The sequence below is a fragment of the Pteronotus mesoamericanus genome, unplaced genomic scaffold, assembly GCF_021234165.1.
Source record: "Pteronotus mesoamericanus isolate MK-2021 breed Mesoamerican mustached bat unplaced genomic scaffold, CSHL_Meso_final contig_74, whole genome shotgun sequence".
Classification (NCBI taxonomy): Eukaryota; Metazoa; Chordata; class Mammalia; order Chiroptera; family Mormoopidae; genus Pteronotus; species Pteronotus mesoamericanus.
Genome location: NW_026555247.1, coordinates 36,070,322 through 36,093,824, shown reverse-complemented (window position 1 = coordinate 36,093,824; position 23,503 = coordinate 36,070,322). Strand labels below are relative to the sequence as shown.

The 23,503-nt window shown below is 41.0% G+C and overlaps 1 protein-coding gene across 1 annotated transcript in view; it reads right to left on the bottom strand.

The window, feature by feature from the left end:
* Positions 1–16,015, bottom strand: part of PHLPP1 (PH domain and leucine rich repeat protein phosphatase 1) — a 174,039-nt gene extending 158,024 nt beyond the window's left edge. Inside the window, exons 1-2 of the mRNA XM_054583763.1 lie at positions 14,663–16,015; positions 14,207–14,554 (exon numbers count right to left, since the gene is read on the bottom strand). Of these exons, the coding sequence (XP_054439738.1) occupies positions 14,207–14,554; positions 14,663–15,809 (1,495 nt within the window). The 5' untranslated portion in view covers positions 15,810–16,015. The remainder of the gene's footprint in view (positions 1–14,206; positions 14,555–14,662) is intronic.
* Between the last annotated feature and the right edge of the window lie 7,488 nt (positions 16,016–23,503).

Sequence of the window (23,503 nt, the reverse complement as noted above, 5' to 3'; positions counted from 1 at the left end):
CAGGAATGCTCTATCCCATCCACTCCTACTCCTGGTCTACTCCTTCAAACACTCAAAACCATCTCCCATCTACCTCACCTGAAGCAGAGTCACTTAATTCCCCGCTTGGCACAACAAACACATTGTACAAACCTCAGAAGTAGTATACTCGGCCTTGCAATTATTCCTATTTCTGCTACTAGGCTGAACTCCTGGAGGAAAAGCCATTCTTTTCTTTGGCATTCCAGCTCCTAGAAGAGTGCTTTAAATATTTATGAAAGACCCCACTAGGGCAGTCTCCAAATCTCCAGCAGCTCCCTCTCCAATCCACGCTCCAGTTGGCTGCTGGTTAATGCCGCAAAATACAAACCTGATCGTGTCTCTCCCCACTTTAGAATGTTCCCACTGCTTATCAGGTCAAGTTCTTCCCACTGAGTGTTTCGTCAGCTGAACCGAACCTCCTTAAGTCTCGCCTCCTACCACTTTCAGTCTCATCACCTGACACTTCACCGCTGGAGCTTCTTGCCGTTCCCTACCCTCACCGTTCCCTTTCGCTGATGCTTCAGTTCCTGACATGGCTGGTTCATGCAATGCCAGTCCCCATTCGCACGGGGAAGCCTTCCCAGGAAGCCTTTCCAAAGCATTCCACTTCCAGGGAGAGTCGGTTTGTTGGGCTTCTGGGTTCCCTTGGCACTCTGTAAATGCCTTCATTAAGGCACTTCAAGTTTTATTATAATTGTTTATGTAAATTTCCCACACACACATAGCAGATAGGAAAGCCCTGACATTCAAAAGGCATTCATCGTGAGAGCTTCATAAATTTTAATATAAACATTCTTTTTAGACCTCTTCTAGCATTTATTCTAGTATGAGTAAAAGACTCTTATAAGAAAACCAAGTAAATAAATAATGTTTATATCACCTTCCTGAAAGTAACCGCACACATGGTAAGCAGTAGAAAGCAAAAAGGCCCACTGAGATCCAAAAGCTGGGTGGTGACCAAGGTCCATTTACCAGTTAAAAGGACGGCTACACTCAGCTTAATATGCATTACCACTTCAAACTCCTCCCCAGTAACACCACCCTCAACTGCTAAATAATGGTGACTATCAGAAGCAGGAGACACACCTTCATTCATTCTTGCATCACCAGCTCCTAAGTATAGCGCCTGGTCCTCAAGCTTTACGGAGTTAATTAGTGATAGCCCCTGTACAACCTCTTGTTTCCTGCTTTCATGAACTGACAATTCTCCTATCACTCAAACTGCAAACTTGCCACCTTTGAGCTTCTATTGCCAAAACAGTCAATTAACTACTGAGTCCTAGGATAATGTTTAATCTGTCCCCTTTTCTCCCTCCACTGCTCTAGTTCAGGCTCCTGGTATCTCACTGAATCACACAACCTCCAAATTTGTTTCCTTCCACCAATTCTAACAGCCCCAACTCCTGATAGTCCAATGCCAGCACTTCTTAAACTGTATTCTATCGATGAGTCACCTAGAGATCTTGTTAAAATGCCAATTTTATTCAGTAAGTCTCAGTGGGACCTGAAATTCTACATTTCTAACATGATCCCAGGAGATGCTGATGATGCTGGTCCACAGATCCACTCAATGTTGTCCTGGAATAAAGTACCTAACAAGCAATCAACAACCAGAGACCAGATGACCATCAGTCAGGAATATATAAGCATGGATTTCTACCTTAGGTAACTGTCAATCAGAAGTATATCATATAGCCCTGGCTGGTGTGGATCAGTGGATTGAGTGCCACCCTCCAAACAAAAGGGTCGCCGGTTCAATTCCCAGTCAGGGCACATACCTGGGTTGCAAGCCATGTCCCCAGTAGGGGACGCTCAAGAGGCAACCACACACTGATGTTTCTCTCCCTCTCTTTCACCCTCCCTTCCCCTCTCTAAAAATAAATAAAATCTTTTTTTAAAAATAGAACTATATCATATAAGCACGAATTTCTACACTAGGTAGGAAACTGGACTACGCGTCCCCTGGTCCCTTCCAGTGCTCGGATTCTATGCCCTCCCTGGGGTATCCATGACATTCTCACCCATTTTTCATCTGTGAAGCCTGGCAAAGCTACACCCTACCAAGTACTGCTTCAATTATTACTTCTAACAGGTTCCTACAGACAACTCTGATTTAGTCTACTCCAATAGTACAAGTGTTTTTAAAAGATAATAACGATACTGCCCACGGGGGTTAAGTAGAGTTGTGCTTATGACAGTACTTTAAGAAAGAAATGAACCCCACTACTTAGCTTTCTCCATCTGCATTAATTCAAGGTTAATGCCACTTGGATTAATCTATCAATTTCTTAGAACTAAAAGGGTTGTTAACCTTTGTGTTTTGTGGGGTTGGGGAGTGGTGATGGGGAATCTTATGCACATGCTCAGAAGAGGCAACAATGAACTCTACGAGAAGCTGCAAGCTAACTCCGGATGTACAAGCATCGCAAATGTGCTAACAACTAGACGATTCCTACTCTCAGAAATGGACTTTTGAGTGGTATCTTCAAAATAACATTATCTAAGCTGCTCCAAGATATACTCATATGTTTATAGAACTTCTGTTATCAGGTATTTATCTATCAATGAGACAATACCATTCAGATTTTGGTTAAAAAAACAAGTTCTTATGACTTGGTTACAGAGCAACAGATTGTGAATGTCTGCTTTATAAGCACAAGGGCCAGGAACTATTGTCTGTATTATTACATTGATGCTAACATTTCTGTTAATATCCCCTATGAAAATCAACTTCTCCAGGGCTGACACTGCTCCACTGAGTTAACTGGGGTCCCTATAAAAATTCGTCACAGAGGGCAAAAAGATGCTGATGACAGTGGATAATACACAATGACAGGTAATTAACCTGAATGTTTATTAGTTTAATTTAGAAGGATTTTCATTTGAACTAGAAGCATGACTTACTTCAGTCAGACAGGATCTGAATAACGTTTCTTTTTGCAATAGTGTTCATTATAATTTAAAAACATAAAAAGCAAAATGAAGCTCTTTTTCTAGTGTTGTCACTCACATTACTACATGAAACAGTATTTCAGAGACATTTGCCTTCCACTTAAAACAAACAAAAAAAATGTATAACAGGCCATTAGTAAAGACTTAACTTGCCACAGCTGTAGTACAGGTGTCGCAGCCACAGACACAGAGTTATTCCTGCTTATGCACACCCTCAGGAGCTGTGTGGTTCCTCCTGGTCCACATGAGAGGTTTAAAACAATTTCCTTCAGCAACAAAAAGCCAGACAGTAGATGGGCAAAGTCAAAAATAATACCCCCAGATTAATACTAATTCATCAACTTCCAAATTTCACATGAATGTGGTTCACATGTGACACAAAACTAAAAGAAAGTACCTACCTCCTGAAGATAAACACAACTTTTTCCACAAATCTCCTAAACTCAAGGAAAGGAAAACCTGATCGACCTTAAAAAATGGTATATGAGAAAATATCTTTCAAGTGGACTGCAGGCCCCTTGCCGGGATCCAGGGCAACCTGGAGCATGTGCACATTTGCATTTTCTTTTCAAAAGAGCAAAAATTAATATCTGCCTAACAGAACTTAGATCCTGACAAACTATGATACCAAATGGCACCCAAATGATTCAAGGGGATAAAAAGGCCTCGATGCCTACGTGGTGAATCTTAAAGCCTTAAACTGGAATTACTAAACCTTAAATTCAGTCTGACTAGACTTTGAACTAGTAATTTATGGTTCTCCTCCAACAATACAGTTGCTGGAGTTGTGGCAACAGCCCCCTCCTCCTGGTTACTCTGGGGTCTTCAAGGCTTGGTTCGAAGGCGTCCTGGGGCGGCACATAGTGGAGTCAGAAGCCTCTCAGCTTCGCTGCTACTGCAGAATTCTGCGAATGTTGTGCCTCTGATAGAGCACTTTCCACCTTTGTATTGTAAATGTTGGCTTGCTTGTTTGTTTCTACAAACATGCCCTCAAATCTGTAAGTATTTTAAGGGACCAAAGAAAATTCAACTTCATCATCTTTAAGCCAAAAGCTCCTTTTACATAGTAGATACAGTAATTACTGAATGAAGGGAGCGGTGGAGAGCGGAGGGCAGGGGAGGGAAACTGGATAGTCTGCCAGTGTCAGTGAGCAGCAGTATATCCCATCGTCTCTAATGAGCCCTAATGAACATTTGTGGCAATTTACTATTGCTAAAAATAATAAAACCACACTACATTTGTTTAACATCTGACAGTTTACAAAGCACTTCCACATATATCAAGTCTGAACCTCACAAAGTTCTTTGACATATTTTTTACCACCCTTTTTTCCCCTTTCTCTTTAACAAATGAGCCTTAAGAAGGTTAAGGACACAGCTCAAATACAAATACATCTCAGAGGAAATGCAGGTTCGGTTCTTGACCACTGCAATAAAGCTGGCATCTCAATAAAGCGGGCTTCTCAATAAAGCGAGTGGGGTCTGTGTAAGGAAGAGAGTAAGTCTGCTCCAATTACAGTGTTTACTCTTCCCAGGAGAGATTCTTATTACATAAAACTGAATGTCAGCTGCCCCCAGCCACACACCCTCTCTAAGAGACCATTAAGATCAAGTTCTCCACAGCTTCAGCATCTGGAGTACATATTCTATATGCCAGATGCAATGTATTTTTACCCTTTGTACATTTGCACTTTAAAAAGTTCCCTTCCTCGTATTAAAAATGAACAATCAGCTCATATGAAAAGATGCTCAACATCACCAATGATAAGGGAAATGCAAATCAAAACCACAATGAGATACCACCTCATACCAATGAGAATGGCTATTATCAAAAAGTCAGTAACATGTTGGCGAGGATGTGGGAAAAAGGGGACACTTACGCACTCTTGGTGGGAATGCAAATTGGTGCAGCCACCATGGAAAACTATATGGAGATTTCTCAAAAAACTAAAAATAAGTCTAGCATACAACCCAGCAATTCCACTTCTGGGTATTTATCCCATGAAAAAAAAACCACTAATAGGAAAAAATATATTCATCTCTCACCCCTCTGTTCACTGCAGCATTATTTACAACAGCCAAAACATGGAAGCAACCTAGGTTTCCATCAACAGATGAAAGGATAAAAAAAATGTTATACATATAAAATGGAGTATTACTTAGCATGAAATCTTAACATTTGTGACAATATGGAAGGACCTACCAGGAATTATGCTAAATGAAGTTAAAGAAATACAAATACTATATGGTTTAACTTCTATGTGGAATAAAACAAACAAACAAACAAACAAAACAAAAACAGATTCATAGAAACAAAGATCAAACTGATGGTTGCCAGAGGGCTGTGGGTAGGGGGATGGGTGAAAAGGTTAAGGAGAATATAGTCAATGACACTGTGAAAAGTTTGCATGGTGACTTAGTGTGGTGGTCACATTGTAAGGTATATAAATGTTGAATCGCTATACTGTACACCCAAAACTAATATAATACTATATACCAACTATACTTAAATTTAAAAATGAACAGTCATCTTTGAGGAATTGACTCAGTAGATAAGGGAAGCTAAAACTTTCATTTAAGGTAACTGATTCAATTAAAATGAAACAGTATAAAGGGGAATCTCTCTCACCCCTAAAAAGTACTTTCATACTATATTTCTGGTAACAAGAGCATACTATATTTCTGGGAGCAAGATATCTCTTTCTCCCTTTCTCTCTCTGGTTTTAAAGAGAGGATAGGTATTCAAAGCAGTAGCATATTTCATGGTAAAGACTTTTAAAACCAGCAAGCAAAAGCCCAAAAATTACTAAACTGGGTTGTTCTGATTTTTCATATCACACAGAAGTAGAACTGTGTATGTGTACATGAATAATCTGTGTGCATTTCATTGTAGGAAGACAGATTTTTTTCTTAAATAAAAATTGAAATAAAAAATATAATGAATACTGAGGTTTTTTTGTTGTTGTTGTTGTTTTGGGGGTTTTTTGTTGTTTTTTTTAATACTGAGTCTTTTTAATGAACATATGTCTGAATGGGAATTTTCAAAATCTAGTCTTAAATTTTTCTCCCAGATATTTTTAAAAATTCAATTATTTCTTTTTCCAGCTCTTCCATTATTTTAACATATCCAACTGTCCCTCTAGAAGCCCTCCTTTATAATCTGTCAAGGTGATATGTAACCTCCCAAAATCACCAATTAAAATTAAAAAAAAAAACAAAAAACAAAAACCCAGAAACACAATGAAGTCATAGAGAAACCACGAATGTGTTAAACACGTTGCATTTTTTAAAAAACTTTCATTGTGAATACTAAATATGAGGACCCAAAATTATTAAGTATAGAGGTTCAAGCGTGGAGGGGGAAAAAAAGACCACAGGACCGATCATCCAAATCCTGCGTGCTACTCCTAAACCTGGGACTGACTTGATCTTGAACCAGATACTTTATTCCAGCAGTCTGCTTTCCTCATCTAAAGAAATGCAGATTTTAGAAGCTCTACAGGATCCTAAGTTCTATAATACAATCAAAATAACAATACAAAAAGGTCATTTTCTTTTCAGTGCTTTTTCTCCTACTGACTCTAGGCACAAGTAGACAGGCACACAGCTCACTGTGAACTGAAGTTAACAAACCAGTAAATTTTGCATGTTTGGAGCCCTCGAATTGAGTTACCATTACAGCAAACTTTATAAACTGGATTATGAAACTATCCTGCTTTGTAAGGCAAGGTAAAAATCTTGCTTAATCTTTAAAAGGATGTATTTCTCTAAATTCATCTCTAGCACAAAGAAGTCGACTTTGAGGAGTAAGGGCTGGCAGGGAGAGGGTCAATCCAACATTATCTACTCTGTCACTAGTCCTAATCCACACCACAAGGTGGTCTGTTTTGGCTGGCAACCTCAGGCTGTCTTGCGTGCGATAAGTCCAAGCCCACGCCTTCCTCTTGGGAAAAGGCAGATTTGACCATCTTAAACCCAAGGACAGGTCTGAGAGAACTGAAAACTACACCACTTAGTCCTTCTCGTGTGAAGAGCAGGCTTTGTAATGGGGCCCCAGAATGTTCAGAGTTAGAAGAGACCTCAGATTCCTCCTACTGCAAGCTCATCATTTTACTCAGGAGAAAAGCACAGCCCAGACAGAACAGGTTAAATGCCCAAAGTTAAACCAAGTTTCCCAACTCTCAGACTAGCTTCCTTAAATGACAGACCATTTTCCTCAGTCAGTGTGAGATAAAATGGTACAAATTCTTCCCCAAAGCTGTTTTTGAAAAGAACAAGGTTACTTTCACCTGATCCCTGGACACAGGAGCCAAACTCAAGAACCATAACATAGCTCCCATTCAAGCACTAAGGTACAGTCAGATACGCTCTCAAAACATATGGATGGAAACAAAGAATTTCTTAGGAATATATTTCTCATAATTGACAATAAAGGTAAAAGATTGGTTCTGTGTATAAAAGTTTGTTCTCTGGACTATGCATCAGATGTGAAGTGATTGTAAAATCCAGATACCTATTAAATAGGCAATGAAAGTACATATCATATGTTCTTTTTCTGTATTTAAAAACATGTCTCATATTTGAAAAGAAAGCCCAAACATTCTAACATTATTAACGAAGGCAGGTATAGGAAAATATTCATTCTCTAACTGCTCTTCACTAGTTTTATCAAATCAGCAGAAATAGACAACAATAAATGCAAAACTATTCATTCTTGAAAAGAATTCAAGAGGAAAAAAAATCAACCAACTTAAATTATTTCAAAGTTCACATTTCTAATTAGACTTTTCACACATTATTGAAATGGTCCAAAACCAAATTACACCTGACCCTTGAACAACAAGGGTTTGAATTGTGGGGTTCCACTCATATGCAGATTTTTTCCAATAAATACCATGTTTTGAATTTTATTCAATCTTCAATGAACTGAGCACTTTCATACAACTGGAAATGAGACTAATTTACTTTTATAAACTTCAGCCAGAAAAGCATATGACAAAAATTCTGGATTTTTTGTTTGTCTGCTTGTTTTTGTAAAGTATTGACATTTACAAACGCATAAAATATGTACAACCTACAAATAGAGTACACCCAATATAACTTTGAGGTTCCAAACTTAAAGAACACTGGACTTGTACCTCAGCAACACACTTCATCATTAAATGCACTTTATAATATATTAAAGCAACCTCAAGTGTGAAAACACAACAGGGTAATTGTTATTTCAGCATTATTGTGGAGTTTTGGGACGATTATGCTTTGTTTTATTTAATGTACTAAAAGATATACCAGGCATATATATTATACAAGTGAGGCAAAAGTAGGTTTACAGTTGTTCATATGGAAGTTAATAAATAATACATGAATAAAATGTGTTTTGTGTGCTCACAACTGTAAACCTTTTGCCCCTCCCTCTATGTAAAAATGATATATAACAAAACCATCCTATCTCTAAATCAAAGTATAGCACTTCAGTAATCCAGTAAATGTTACTATGCTTGATTCTAAAGTGCCGTATCATACTATTTGAAAGAGCTGCTATTTCATGGTTAAACAAATATCCTAATGTTTTTTAATCAAAGTATCATTAAAGTCTGTTCTTCCCAGATCCATGAGTTTCAATTTATCACAATATTCCAGAGTCTAGAGGACGTTTCCTACAAACCCAAATATAAGCAATCACACAGACTTGGGTCATAAATACCTTATACGTCTATCTAAAGAATCCACATGGTCGATTTTTTGGTTTTGTTTTAATTATACTATCTTTAGAAGACCAAAGGTAAGAATAAAAAAGGGTCTGCCCTAGGAGCACAGGGACAGGAGGCCAGGTTCAACACCCTTCATTACCACTGTGTACCAGACGCCTGGGATGGAAGGGGTGGAGTAGCATTTAGAAGGCGGGATGACTCTTTTTTTTTTTTTTGGCTCCATTTTCCCAGACTGTTTTGGACATTTTGATAACATCTCTTTCTCTTTTTCAAAATGTCAGGCGTTTCTGTAAAGAAAAAGCATTTCTATTGAGTGGCTTCAGGGTCTCTTCAACGTTTGCAGTACAATTAAACCCTTCTCTTGTCCAGAGAGACTGAACTGTGTTCAACCCTGGCACATAACAAAATCATTAAATCTAAGATGCCTCATGTGACAGATGCCTCATTAAATTCATCTCAAAGTTGAAGAGATGCCTCTGAAAAGGGGAGGTGGGGAACACCTGTTAACTGGAAGAAAATTTTGAGAACTGCTCTCTAAAAATCCACACAGAGCTTCACTCACATGAAACAGAAGATATTAATAGTATGTGGCACATCTCAAACCTCCTGCCACAGGAGAAATGCGTCTGTGCCTATGTGTTTAACATGTCCCTGGGGACCCAAATGTGGCAGGCTGAAGAGTCAGGACACACACCACCAGCTGCTTAACAAAATTCCACAAATTCAAGTCAACAAATGTTTAAACTAAAATGCCAAGTATTATGCTAAGCTTGGGTCATATACAATGTCAATGTATGTTATGTTAACAATAAATTCAGGGCTCTAAAAAGGAAGAGAATAAGAAACAACAAAAACACCTTACATTTTAAAAACTAACAATCTTTGGATATCATTTATGGAGGTTGATTTACCAATTGTACAGCAACAATACAACTTTTAATGCAGAAACTTTATAAACTTATTTACACACATCTACTCTCCCTACAATTATTTCAATGAGCACAAATGACACCCTTTTAGGAATAACTATGAAATTCAGGGGCAATAGCTCTCTACCTCTATACAACATATAAATTATTCTTTACAAAAAACTGTACAACAGCATAGTAACCCCAATAAACCAGTATGGATCACTAAAGTACAAATAACTTATTTTAAAATACAAGGTTTAAGCAAATCTTTCACGATAGGTTTTTTTCCCAATACTTTATAAGGAACTACATTGTCACATCTCCAGCCTCAAGTTATCCACTTTTCAGATGAAGTGTTAATTCTCTATACTCAGTAAGATTTAAAGGGTAACAAATAAGGCATGCTTGAATAAGAAAACAGAGAATCATTAGGTAAACTTTTTATCATACCACCCTAAATGCAAGTACGACTATTTGCAACCAGGATATTTAGAACACTTTAGTACCCTTTCTATCCTGTCTACTTATTTGCCAGTTTTGGTTCTTTATGTTTTTAAAGACAGTATGATAAAAATAGAGCCCTTCACATTTCACAATGAACGCCACTTTGCACTAGAGGGTATCACCTCATCACCAACAAAAATAGCATATTTCCTAAATGCTTTCAACAAAGTGAAAATTCAAGTGTAAATGAAATTCAGCATCAATTCATGGAAAGTGACATGAATTGCAAAACAGAATAACCAAGGTCTCTATTCTCAGCTCTGCCAAGGACTGAAAAACCACAAGCAAGGGTGGAACCTCTCTGGGCATCAGTTTCTCCATCTGAAAAGAAGACTGACACAGACTCCTCCCTAATGTTTTTGAAAGGATAAATGAGACAAATTTATGTGAAAGCCCTTGAAAATGCCTGAAGAAAATAAAACCCAATATACTAATAGATGCTATTGAACCGATTATGAAGGAAAAGACATCATGCCCTTCACATAAAAACAAACATAAAACTTAAATATAAAAGATGAAGTTAAACCTTTTGTGCTTAAAATTAAAAGGACTGCTCAGGTACACACTGGTGTCACATGTTCATACCACGTTACTCAATGCTGCTGTAATTACAGTAATAAGAGCCTGCTTGTCAATACTACAGCTTAATGCTGAACCACCCCTTCTTGGTTTCCATGTAGGAAACCATGTAAGGTTTGATCATTCCCAGAAGAGAAAAAGAGGAGAAATATGAGAGGGGTAAGGAGAGTGCTCTGAGCAATCCCAAGAAGTCACACATAAAAATATCTTGTCCAAGATTCACTCAGCACAGTGGACGTGCTCTCCATTCTGTCAACATCCTTTCCCACTATTAAAATTCGAACTGAAACAGTTCGAATATTTCTCTTTTAGAGCAGAGAAAGCACTACTAAAACCTCAAAGGTGGTAGAAAGTCAAAAACATAAAAAATACAGTTTAATACTGCACTTTATCAGTGACTCAGGATCCCCAGGGGGTCCAAAACACAAGCTCATTAATGTTTTTAAGGAAATAACTTAACTGAAGTGACTTAAATTCTTGAATTTTTTAACCTAAAATTACTCTCTTTAAGGTAGAATTTAAGATGGCTGATTTTAAAAGGAAATTAAATGTTCATATACTTACCATACTTAAGCCAAATAACTTCAGAGAAAGCCATTTAAATTTTTTCATATTTTAAATCAACAACAAAAAAAATGGTTGCTTGATAGATGCAATAACAATTTTCAAACTAAATTTTCCTTAACAACCTTGTAATTAAGTACTTTTTTGTCCAACACCTCCTAGTTCCTTAAAGGCTTTCATTTTACTTTACCCAAATAAATATTTAAATATTCAAAGCAACCACAAATGGCTTTCAAAGCCTTTTAAACATAACTTGAGACAGGTAATAAATACTAAATTATAATTGAAAGGTCACCCTCAAGAGAATGAAAGTGATCTGCTAAACAAGAACTTCTCAAAGCTGACTAAATAGATTGACAGCAGGTAACAAGCTCAATTTAAATACAGGAAGATATTCAAAAAGCTTCAAAGATAACTTCCTAATTGATCCTTAATCCCAAGTACAAATATAAACAAAAAGATATGTAGCACTCAATGCAAGAGTAAGTTACATGTAACATTACAAAAGCAAATGTGGGGTATTAAAAAAACAACAACAACAAAAAAAACACCCTCTTTAAGGGTGTCATCTAAAACAAACATTAATTCTCTTCTTCCTAAGGGAAAAAATTACTACCAAAATGTAACAGTTTCCAGTGGGTGTCCTACATTCCACTGCAACACAGGAGTAATTTCCAGGAATCTCCTCCAGCTTGATGCAAACTTCTGCTACATTTGAAGTTCTGAAGATGTTCCCATGCATAATAAATAAGACCACCATACAACTAGCCCTTTTGCTTGTCAATAACTAAACTCTTTTGCAGAAGTGGGACTCATTTTAAATTTTGTTCTATTACAAATGAATATTAACACAGAGATGTTTGGTATATTAACATAGGCTTAAAATAAGCTCAACTTTGTGTAAGAAAAATAAACAATTATACATCTTTATAACAATTAGGCATCTTCCTTCTAGGACACCTGTACACTGGCCTCATAATCTAAAACAGGTTGGCTACTGTGTGTGGCTTCCTATTAGTTATTTAGTTATTTTTATGAGCGTATACACAGAGGTGTATATTTATATATATTTATGGTGTGTACAGAGAAATAAAGCAAGTAAGTTCAGAATGAAGTGATGAGTACTGCTTTTCATGAACAAAAAAAGACCACAAAAATTAACCAGAAAGATGTTATCTTTACAGAGAAATATAATAGATGTTAAAAAAAATAAATACACCTGTGTATCATTCACTTTGAATATTTTAGACATACTTGAAGAAACAATAAAGAGCGGAATCAAAGATTTAAATTTCACTACCGAGACACTCAAAACCTTTCCATGAACATTTATCATGATCAATATATCCAATCATGAAGAAAACAAGGGAAGCAGAGCTCTTCCCATACAGAATATGTTCAAGACTGTCTATTTAATATGTTCCGCATGTCTGTGTGTGCATTTTATTCAATGTAATTAGTTTGGTTATATTGGCATTTATCATTTTCATGTTAACAAAATATTCTCAGGCCAAGTGTGGTTACCGCCTAATACTTCTGTAATTTTACAAATTAGATGAGCTACAGAAGGAAAGGATATAATTGTTGTTCCTATATATAAAATAAAATCACCTATTTTCTAGGCCATAAACTTTTAAAGTCATGTCATCCAGTTGCAATATTATCTTCAGAAATTCCAAATACTCTTGCATTGTGATTTTTTTATATGACAAAAATCCAAAAATCCACCTGAATTACAGAAAAAACTTCAATCAAACTCAGAGGAAGATCTCAACAGGAATACTGGTCGTGCATATTTCAATATGGGAGTAAAAATTTCTTCATTCAAACTGACTGAACTGCCACAAGTTGGACCAAAAGCATATTAAATAATATGAATGGCTACAGATGAGTTACAAGTATGATTATTTTTCCCCAAACTAGAATCATAAAGTTGGGGAAGATTTAACTCTCCTGATTTAATTAGGTTATGCTGAATTTATAAAATTCCCTCACTAAGAACATAATTCTTCAAACCAGAGTGAGAAAATAACTTATAAAGCTCAAATATAACAACCAGGATCTACAGTTCCCTCATTTACCAAGAGAGAAACATTAGTCACCATTAAAGAATTTTATATGTAAAGTATATCAAAAAGCTGGAATTGAATTTTTATATTTTAAATACTGAATTGAAAAAAGAATGAGGAGGATTTTAGAGAACCTCTCAAGAGATAGTAACCACTTAAAAAGTCTTCCTGTGATCCCTATTCCAAGTCACATTGCCATGGTCAGTTCTGGCTATATAAAGGCTGTAAGTAAGAAATGAGAGAAATAGGCAAAATCACTTATGTCTCAAGATTCAAACTTGCAGAGAAAACTGAGATAGAGCCAAAAAAAAAAAAAATAGCACTGGGAAAAAGTATAACTGAAAGGATCCCATCTTTTAGGTTTCTAACAAGGACTAAGAGGGCAAAGCGGCAGGGCAGAGCGCTGAACGTGAGCCAGGTGACAAGCAAGGAGCTCCAGGGGGTCTGGGACGCCTGGAATGGCAAACCGCGGCCAGTCGAGGGCGCGGAGAGTGTCCTCCAGCACTGCCGCTGGCTATTTTCCTCTCTCGGTATTAAGTGCACGTGATAGTTTACCTGAAATCCCAAACTGCCCCCAAACCCCAACACGCCCCGGAAAAGGGGCCTGAAGGCAGCTGGTTCATTGTGATGTGAACTATCGCCTCTTTCAGGAGCCTCTGCTTCCTATACCCCTGGTGGCTCTGCCACCTTCTCCTCCTGGCTTCCCAACCTCCGGGCCCCACAATTAATCGCTCAACTGAGTATTACACAGATTACCCGCGAAAGCTGTAACGAACTAACAAAGACTGCCGAGGACGTGAGCTTACTTTAGGGCCAACAGACCCCGACTTGGCTCCGTTTTCGGGACCTGTTAGTGTTGACACCCCAAACGTCCAAGCGCAGGTGGTTTCCTTACCTGCATAGAAGCGAATGAGGCAGCCAATCTCCGAGTCCATGCCTTCCTCCTGCACCCTCCACAACTCCCCAAATCCCAGTTGAAAGAGGTAGTCATTTTGGATCTGCAAGGGCTTCTCGTCCGCCTCCAGGCGCCGGGTGGTTTCTCCGTGGAGCTGCACGTAAAGGGTGGGGGGCGAAGGCGCCTTCTCCGCGGTCGCGCCGGTCCCACCCGGGATAGGCCGGGGACGGCCAGGGGCCACGGCTGCCGCCGCCTTTTCCTCCCTAGGCGGATCGCGGGTGGCCCCGTCCGGGCAGTCGACGGCCGTCGGGGCTTTTGGCTGCAGCAGAGGCGGGGAGGCCGTCGGGGCTTTTGGCTGCAGCAGAGGCGGGGAGGCCGTCGGGGCTTTTGGCTGCAGCAGAGGCGGGGAGGCCGTCGGGGCTTTTGGCTGCAGCGGAAGCGGGGAGGCCGTCGGGGAAGGCGGCCGGGCGCTCGCTCCGGGACGGGTGTGCGCGGAGCGGTCCGGCAGGCAGGGCTGGCCCGGACCTCCCGCTGGGCTCAGGGCCGGGTCGGCCTCGAGCTCCTCGGACGACGACGACGACGACGACGAGGAGGAGCCGCCGCCGCTGCTGTAGGGGTCCAGCCGGTCGGACACGCTGTCGGCGCTGGGGCTCAGGCTGAAGCTCTCGGTGTCGGAGGCTCGGCCTGCGGCCGCGCCGTCCAGGGGACGCGGGGTGCCGGGCTCGCAGGGGCTGGAATCCGAGAGCGCGGGGCTGACGCCAGAGGCGCCGCGCGCCCACCCGGCCGGACCCGCGGGCAGCGGCAGGTCGGCGGGCGGCGCGCGCGGCGGGGCCCCGACGGCAGTCGGCGCGCTCTTCGCGGGGGGCGGCTCGGCGGGCGCGAGCCGGGGGCCGGCGTCAGGGGGCCCCTTGCCCAGCACCTTCACCACGCCGCCGCCTTTGTGGCCCACCTGCAGCAGGCGGGCGGCCACCTCGCCGGCCGTGGTGTCCAGCGTGCAGAGCACCGGGCGCAGGTAGGTAGAGGCCAAGTGGCGGTCGAAGACGTGCACGCAGCCCCGCTGAAGCTGGTGCCTCACCCAGTCCCGGTCCGAGGGCTGCAGCTGCAGCAGCTGCCGGTGCTTCAGGAGCAGCGTCTTCCTGTCCAGGCTCCGGGTGCAGAGCGACGCCGAGGCCGAGCAGGAGGCGGAGAGGCCGGCGGCGCCGGGGGAGTGCGAGGCGGCAGCGGCCGAAGCGGACAACGAGGCGGTGGCGGTCGCGGACAGATTCCTCTTCAGCCGCCCTCTCCTTAGCAAGAGGGAGTTGGCGCCGCTGCCAGCCCCGGACACCGGAGCAGCCCCGCCAGCGGTGGGTTGGGGCGCGCCGCGCCGCCTCCTGCGACCCGTGCCTCCCGTTCTGCCCGGCAGCGGCCCCGGCTGCACCTCGCCGGGGGCCTCTTCCCGCGCCCCGCCGCTTGGCGCCGCGGGGGTCAGCGCTGGCTCCGGGCTCCGGCCGCCCCCGGCTGCCGCCGCCAGAGCTGCCGCCGCTGCCGCCGCCGGAGCCGGAGCTCGGTCCTCCCTGCTGATCTCTGGGAGTCGCTGCGCCGTGGCCGCAGCGGCGGGCTCCATTGCAGTGGGGCTTCGCGCTTCCCCCCCAGCTCCGGAGGCAGCGGGAGGAGAGGGAGCGGTGAGGCGGAGGTGGGAGACGGTGGCGCGGGGAGAAGGGAGAAGCCAATGGCGTTCGGCGCGGCCGTTCCAGGGGATTATGTGGCAATTCGGAGCATTCCGACGGTGTCTCGGTGTTCCATCCCGCGCGCCCGCCCGACTCGCCGCCACCGCCCCCCCCACACACGCCCTCCCCACCCGGGTCGAGGCTCCCGCTCGCAGGCCCCGCCCGCTCGCACCTCACGCCCGCGACCCAGCCGCGAAGCTCGGCTCATTGAATATTAATCACGCACGGGGAGCGGGAGGCGGGCAGGGCGCTCCACGTGAGCCTCATGAATATGCATTACTAGCCGGACAGCAATCTTGGGAGGAGTGGAGAGAGCTGGAGGACGAAGGGGAGGCGGGGCCTCAGAGTAAACAAACCGTGACGCGTGCGTACGAGGGCGGGGCAGGGGCAGTTTCACTGGGGGTTCCTGCGCTGGTCTCGGAGAGGGGGAGGTGGAGAAGCGAGGCCGCGGTGCACCCTGGGAGTTGTAGTGCCATTGCGGGGACGGACAGGCCCGGCGGAAATAGGCGAACTACAAGCCCCAGAGATCCTTACGTTATGCCCCTCCTTGCAGCCCAAGAGTGGCCGTTGACAGTGGGTATTGTGCCCTCTACTGTTGAACTCCGTGTGCCCGGAGTGTTCTTGTTCACTAACTTGTACACAACCCTCCCACTCCCGCTCCCTTGAAGATTTTGTTTTCCCTTCTTAATTGAAAGTAAGAGTTTGAGGGACTCTAAACGGTACAAAGGTCCCCGGTGCTAGGTCCCATTGTGTGAGCTACAATACCACAAACTAAGCCAAGCTGACTTTTCCCCACTTTTTCAAGGGGAGACAGTGTCTGGATATTCTAACTTAGACAGTTGTTAAATGCGCTTTGTGGAAATCGTGCAACCCGCCGCCGATCCTCTCCCATGCATAAACCTGAGAAGGAAAAGGGCGTAGGGCAAGGGTCTCATTTTTTTTCCCATTGACATTAATTATTGGAGTAAATGACACAGCAGTGGAAGAAGAAGCAACGTTGGAATGGAGACAATGATGGGATGTGAGGTGGGCTGGATCTCTGTGTTTATTCTTACATCTTTCCTTGACTTTTCTTACGTTCGGGAAAAAAAAAAATCTGCTGATACAGTGTTTAGTTGCAGTCTGAAAAGTTGCACTTTCTTGTCAGCTAAAACGACACTGTAGGCTAGACTAGGGAAACTAACACTTTAAAGGAATTTGATAAACCTTTTTAATTGAATTACAAGTCCCCCAGATTGCTTTATAAACCTTGATTTTCACATGTGAGATTTTGTTCAACTGTATACTACTCAGGGTCTTAATTTCAATGAAGTTACTAAACTTGGGAATAGGGAAGGAGGTAGCAGGAGACAGAGATACCAACTGAAACTTGTAGCTGAAATGACAGAACTGGTAAAGGCAAGGAAGGTTGTACTGCGCAATGAGGTGCAGATAACCTACTAGAACAAAAATAATGTTTCTCTTGATTCTTGAAATTCCTGAAAATGACATCCTGTATTTTTCTTTTGAAGTCTTTCCTCCTGGCCTCATAAAACTAATTTTATTCCATTTCAACTCAATCAACAGCACCGAGTTTCATTTTTTAAATTAAAGAGAATGCGAATTCTCCCAAAAAGGTAGTCAAGTAAATAAATTTAACAAATAATTATAAACAATTATATCCTACCGGTCACTGTGTTTCAGCGATTGAATAAATCAGATGGTATTCTTGCCTTCACAGAGCATATAGATTAGAAAGAAAGATATTCAACAAGTGAGCGGGATATGGGAAAGGGGGAAAAGACAAATGCCATAGAAAAAGGCAAAAATGAAACAAGGAGAACCGAGTCCAGGAAATCAGATAGTAGAGACCTACACTTGGATGAAATTTTCTGGAATGACTAAAACTGAGTACTTGCTGAAAAATGAATCCCTGAAAGAGAGCAAAGAGGTAATGATACTGAAGTCAAATTTTAACTACATTAATCTATATATGTTGCCTTGAGCAGCCCCTAACAGAAACAATTAGTTTTCAAAACGAAAAGAATGGTATTTTAATGTAGCCTTCCTTCAGTAAGATTAAAAAACAAAGAGCATGTTAAATTTCAGTACTAAGACTATTTCTATTTCTTAGTTCCTTAGATGGTTTCCTACAAACCTCTAACTTGCTCTGTTAAGAAATGTATATTAATTCCCATGTATCTGCTTTCTAGAGTCATGTTTCTTTAGCTAATGTAACAAACTCAAAGAAAATTTGTTTTAATCATAAGTACTGTCAACATTGGCCCAATGTCCATTACCATCTTCTTCAAGAAGTTATAAGCAGTATGGAGTTTCCTCAAAAAATTAAAAATGGAACTGCATCGTGATCCAGCGATTCCACTTCTGGGTGTATATCCAAACAAACCCAAACCACTAATTCCAAAGAATATATGCACCCTGGTGTTCACTGGAGAATTGTTTACAATAGCCAAGATACAGAAGCAACCCAAGTGCCCATCCATAGACGAGTGGATAAAAAAAGTTGTGATAACCCTAGCTGGTGTGGCTCAGGGGATTGAGCATCGGCCTGCAAACCAAAAACTGTTGTGATGCACATATACGATGGAATATTACTTGGCCATAAAAAAGAATGAAATCTCACCATTTGCAACAGAATGAATGGACCTAGAGGGTACCACGCTAAGTAAATTAAGTCAGTCAGAAAAAGACAAATACCATATGATTTCACTTATATGTAGAATCTAAAGGAAAAAATAAATGAGCAAACAAAATTGAAACAGACTCACAGACCCAGAGAGGAGGAGGTTGGGAGACTGGGTGAAAGAGGTGAAGAGATTGAGAAGTACAGATGGGTAGTTGCAGAATAGTCATGGGGATGTGAAGTGCAGCAGAGGGAATATAGTCAATACTACTGTAATAACTATATCTAGTGCCAGGTGGGTACTAGATATATCAATGGGGAGCACTTTATAAAGTATATGTTTGTCTAACCACAAAAAGGAATTATAGTACTGTACTTAATCTAGCTCTGGTTCTTGTCTTTTAGCTTTACACAGCCACCTATGCATTTTATTCTCGTGAAATTTTGTTTATTCTTTTAAGGTATTTATAACCAAACACCTCCTCCAAGAGCAAAAAAAATTTGAAGAAAAAGCATTGCTCAGAGAATTTAGTATCCAGAGTATTGGCAGGGGGTTGGGGATTACTCATACACACCTCCCAGACTTGGTATGACAGATTATTAAACTAGGAGAAGGGAAATAATGAATAATGTTAAAGTATCTCAACAGGAAGAAAAAGGAAATGCACTCCAGCCTCAAAAAATGTGGGCTGGGGGCATTGGGCAGGGGAAAGAATGCAGAATATAATCTCAACAAAAATAAATTATTGCATGTATAGTGTTCATAATCTGAAAGACACCATATTCCCTTGTACTCAGAATAATGAACACCAGAGTTGAGGAGAAAGAAGAGCAAGGATCCACAGTGTGATTCATCCATGTTCCATCTTCCAGCTTTCCATAAGTTACTCAACTTGGGTTTGAGAGGAGAGAGAGAAAGAAAACGAGAGTTCATGAAGAATAGGCAGTGCCCTTCCCACCAGATCAACTGGAATCTCATAGTTGATAGGGGCCATGAAACTCTGCACCTAGAGTTACTAGTTCTGCGAACTGTCATTGAGACCATCTGAGCCAACACACTATACAAGCTCTCTGAATAAGAACAGGACTTCGGTACCAGACAAAATGTTTTCAGAACATTTTGAAATGTTCTGAAGTAACTTCTCCTACTTGAAAGTAAGAGTGGGGAATAGGCCAGTATCCCAAAACCACGTGACTGCTAAATGAGACCCCCCCCAACCTTTAATGTATTTCAAATGTACAATCTAATACCATATTTCTGACTAGCTACACTTCTCAAAGAATCACATGTTAAATGCTAAAAGATAATCCTGAAAAGAAATATCAGATGTAAAAGTTGCAAATCCAACTTGTTAAAATATTTTCACAGTTAAGTATAGAAAAAGAGAACATAATTTTCAATGTACTGCCACAGTTTATTTTATGCTGTGTGGTTTGTTACTGGCTTGCTGTGTTCTGCATCTAGGTTAATCCTGTTTGTATCCTTAGATCCAAGATAAAAGAAACTATCTTTGGAATTTTTTTCTAATATAAGCAGTTGGAATTTTAATGGAGGCATGAATTGATAGCTGGGATGCTTTCAGTCTGAATTGTTAAGGACTCAGCTGTGCCCAGAAATAAACTGAGAAAGATGCAATATACAATGTAATACATTTAGTTAGTACATTATGAACAAGGAATCTAATTATAGTTTCACATTTTTATATCCCTTGAGCTACTAGTGGTTTACCATGACTAAATTGCTCACTATTTACTCATTCTTTTTTACTAGGAGGGAACCATTTAGCAAATTACTGCTCTAGTGCACTAAATGAGCCCCAGGTGGCCAAACTGAATTCATATGTTTTCTGCTCACTGGCAGGATGAGACCTCCTGAGCTCTCTAAAGCCTTACCCCTCCCTCATGAGAACTCTTCAAGAGCTTAGATTGCCACTATCACCTTAGGTTGTCTATTTTATAGATGCAATTTGACAGCTTTTCATATTTTAGGGTACTGTTTTTAACCCCATTGCCCTTTGTTATTTTATTATTTCTCACATACTGCCTCGTAAAAATAAACATGTGTTACATGTCACAACAATGAAGTATTAGACCAACAACACATAAAGATTATGTAATGCCAGCACTTCCGGTGACAATGTAAATTACCTGGATGTTCATTCAACAAGTATGTATTGAACTTTTATATGCGGGTGCCATTTACCTCCCAATAAAGAGAATGGACAAAAATACCTGTCCTAGGAAAACTTATATATAAGCATTGTCATTTTCTTTTAATCTTTTGTTAAAATTGTCCTACTGTCTTCTTTTGTATAGACAGTCTTTGTTTTAGGCAAATGGGAAATACAATACTCTAGACATAGAAATTATATATTAGCATATGAATATTCCTTCCCAAGCTATTCTTTATTCTTTCTCGTATATATGATTTTATTATACAATTGCTTTAATTACTGGGGTCTTAAAATATTACATTTAAAATATATTAATTTTAAAAAATTGGTTTATACTCAGATTTTTGGAAACCCATTTTGGGTTCTAACCAGTGCCTAATATCTCTTCCCATCAAGATTTATACCTAACAAAAATCCTTCCTACATCATCCCAAAGCATTTTCCCTGAATCTTCCATGACTAAAAATAGAACTGCATCCTCCCGATAATGATTCCTTATACCTATAGTCATTAATATACTCTGAAGAAGCAGCATGGGTATTCTCTTCTTTGCCCCCTAAACAGAGAGATTATAGGAAACAGGGTCAATCCTAGAAGTTTTGCCCTTTTTCTTTCTGCTTCCCATGACATCCACTGGTCTGTACTTCTAGATATACTTCACTCATTTCTTAGGGTTGCTGTAACAAAGTACCATGATCTGGGTAGCTCAAAACAACAGAAATGTATTCTTTCATGGGCCTGGAGGCTGGAAGTCCAAAAATCAAGGCGTTGGCGGGACCACGCTCCCTCTGAGTACTCGTGGGGTTTGTGGGGGTAGTGGAGGTGGATCCCTTCTTGCCCCATCCAGCTTCTGGCAGTTTCCAGCATTCCTTGGCTTGGAGCTGCATCACTTCAAGCCAGGCCTTCTGATATCTGTCCTTGCATGGCTTTCTCCCTGTCTCTGTGTCCAAATATCCCTCTTCTTCTAAGGATACCAGTCACTGGAGCAAGGTGTTCTAATACAGTATGAGTTCATCTTGATTGCATCTGCAAAGGCTCTATTTCCAAATAAAGTCACATTCTGAGGTTCCAGGTAGATGTGAATTTTCAGGGGACACTCCAGTGTTTTGTGTTGCTCTTGAGGAGTGACAATCTAAAGTGTATCGCACTTCTACACTTCAGGCATTAGTAAAATTCCCGTCCCCCATAACCCCCCCCCCAAAAAATCGGTGACCAAACTAATTAACTTTTTACTCATTCATTTACATATGTATTCTGTTATATGTCAGTCACTATGTGAGGGACTGAATATATACAGTGAAGAGAATAGTTGTAAGCATTGCCCTCAAAAACACTTTTAAACTATAAATACCATGAAAAATAATATTAGAGAAAGTACATTTTAAAACAAAAAAAAAGCAAAAAAAAAAGGCAAGGCTTAGCATCAAAGGTAGTCCCTTTAAAGGTACAAAGTTAACTTTATGAAAAACTCCTTCCTATGTCCTTTCATTTTTTTTTTTTCCTCTCCTATAACCACAGACGAAGAAAAATGCCATCCCAAACCAGTACCAGATCTCAGACAGGCATTTTGGAATCACGGAGTTAGCGCCTGCAAATAACTGCTGCCTCTACGGCTCTGCTCCTCAATGGTTCTGGCAAACGCAGAGCTGTCACTTTCAAGAACTTAATTCAGAGCTATCTGTTGCTGTACAGATCAAAATAGTACACACACACACACACACACACACACACACACACACGGCCACCGCACCAGTACCATAGAGTATGTATAATCTTATACATGTGTGATAAAAATAAGATGCCAGGAAAATCCAGCAGAGGGAGGGGCTTAGCTCGCGGGGTGGACTAATAAGTCAGGTATAATGATGGTGACAATGGCAGAATAACATTCTCAGTCTTCTGCACATTCCATAGTTTAAAAGGTGGCTCTGTGTAATATTTGTGGGGGCATTGAATAATATAGAAAGTCAGAAGTCCTCATTCTAGCCGTGGAGTCGTACTAGTTAACTGTGACCTCGGGAAAACATCTGACCTCAAGGAGGCTTTAGATACTAGTTTATGAGATGTGAAGGGGTTGAACTAGGTAGTGTCTCTAAGATCTCTTCCAACTCAAACTTTTTTTTTCTTATTCTGGCTAAAAGCAAAATTGCCTAATTTGGAATGTTGGCAAATGTTTTTTTGTTAGTCACAAAGCAGAGGCTTTCACATTGAGATGCTATTAATTGGACATAAAAATGCTTTTCCGACCGGTTCTTGCCATTTAAAAGAATTTTTAATGCATTTAAAATAACAGCAGGTTTATTCTGACATTTACAAGAACTGCTGGGTTTTCAGTCCTTTGAAATAGGAATTTGTCCTGACTAAGAACCAATCCACGAGAGCAAGATCCACAGCTTCAGACTCCCAAACTCCAGGGTCTTCATCAGTTTTCCCTTTAAATGGTCACAGATGGTCAGAAATCTCCTTCTGTGACGTAAGGTCACAGAAACTAGAATGCCAACCCCAGTGAGCACAGGTGCACCAGGAGACACAGGCAGGGATGTCGACAGCGGCCGTAGTCCACATACCCCAAGACCTGGAATCAACCCAAATGTCCATCCATAGTAGAACAGATAAATAAGGAGGAACATAGTCTTAGGCTGAAATACCAACACAGCAACAAAAATGAATAAACGATTACAATGCTAGGCAATGTGAATGAATCTTAAAAGCATGTTTAGTAAGAGAGGCCAGACACAACTGAATATGTACTTCTAAGTACATTTATATCAAGTTCAGAGAAAAGCCCAACTAC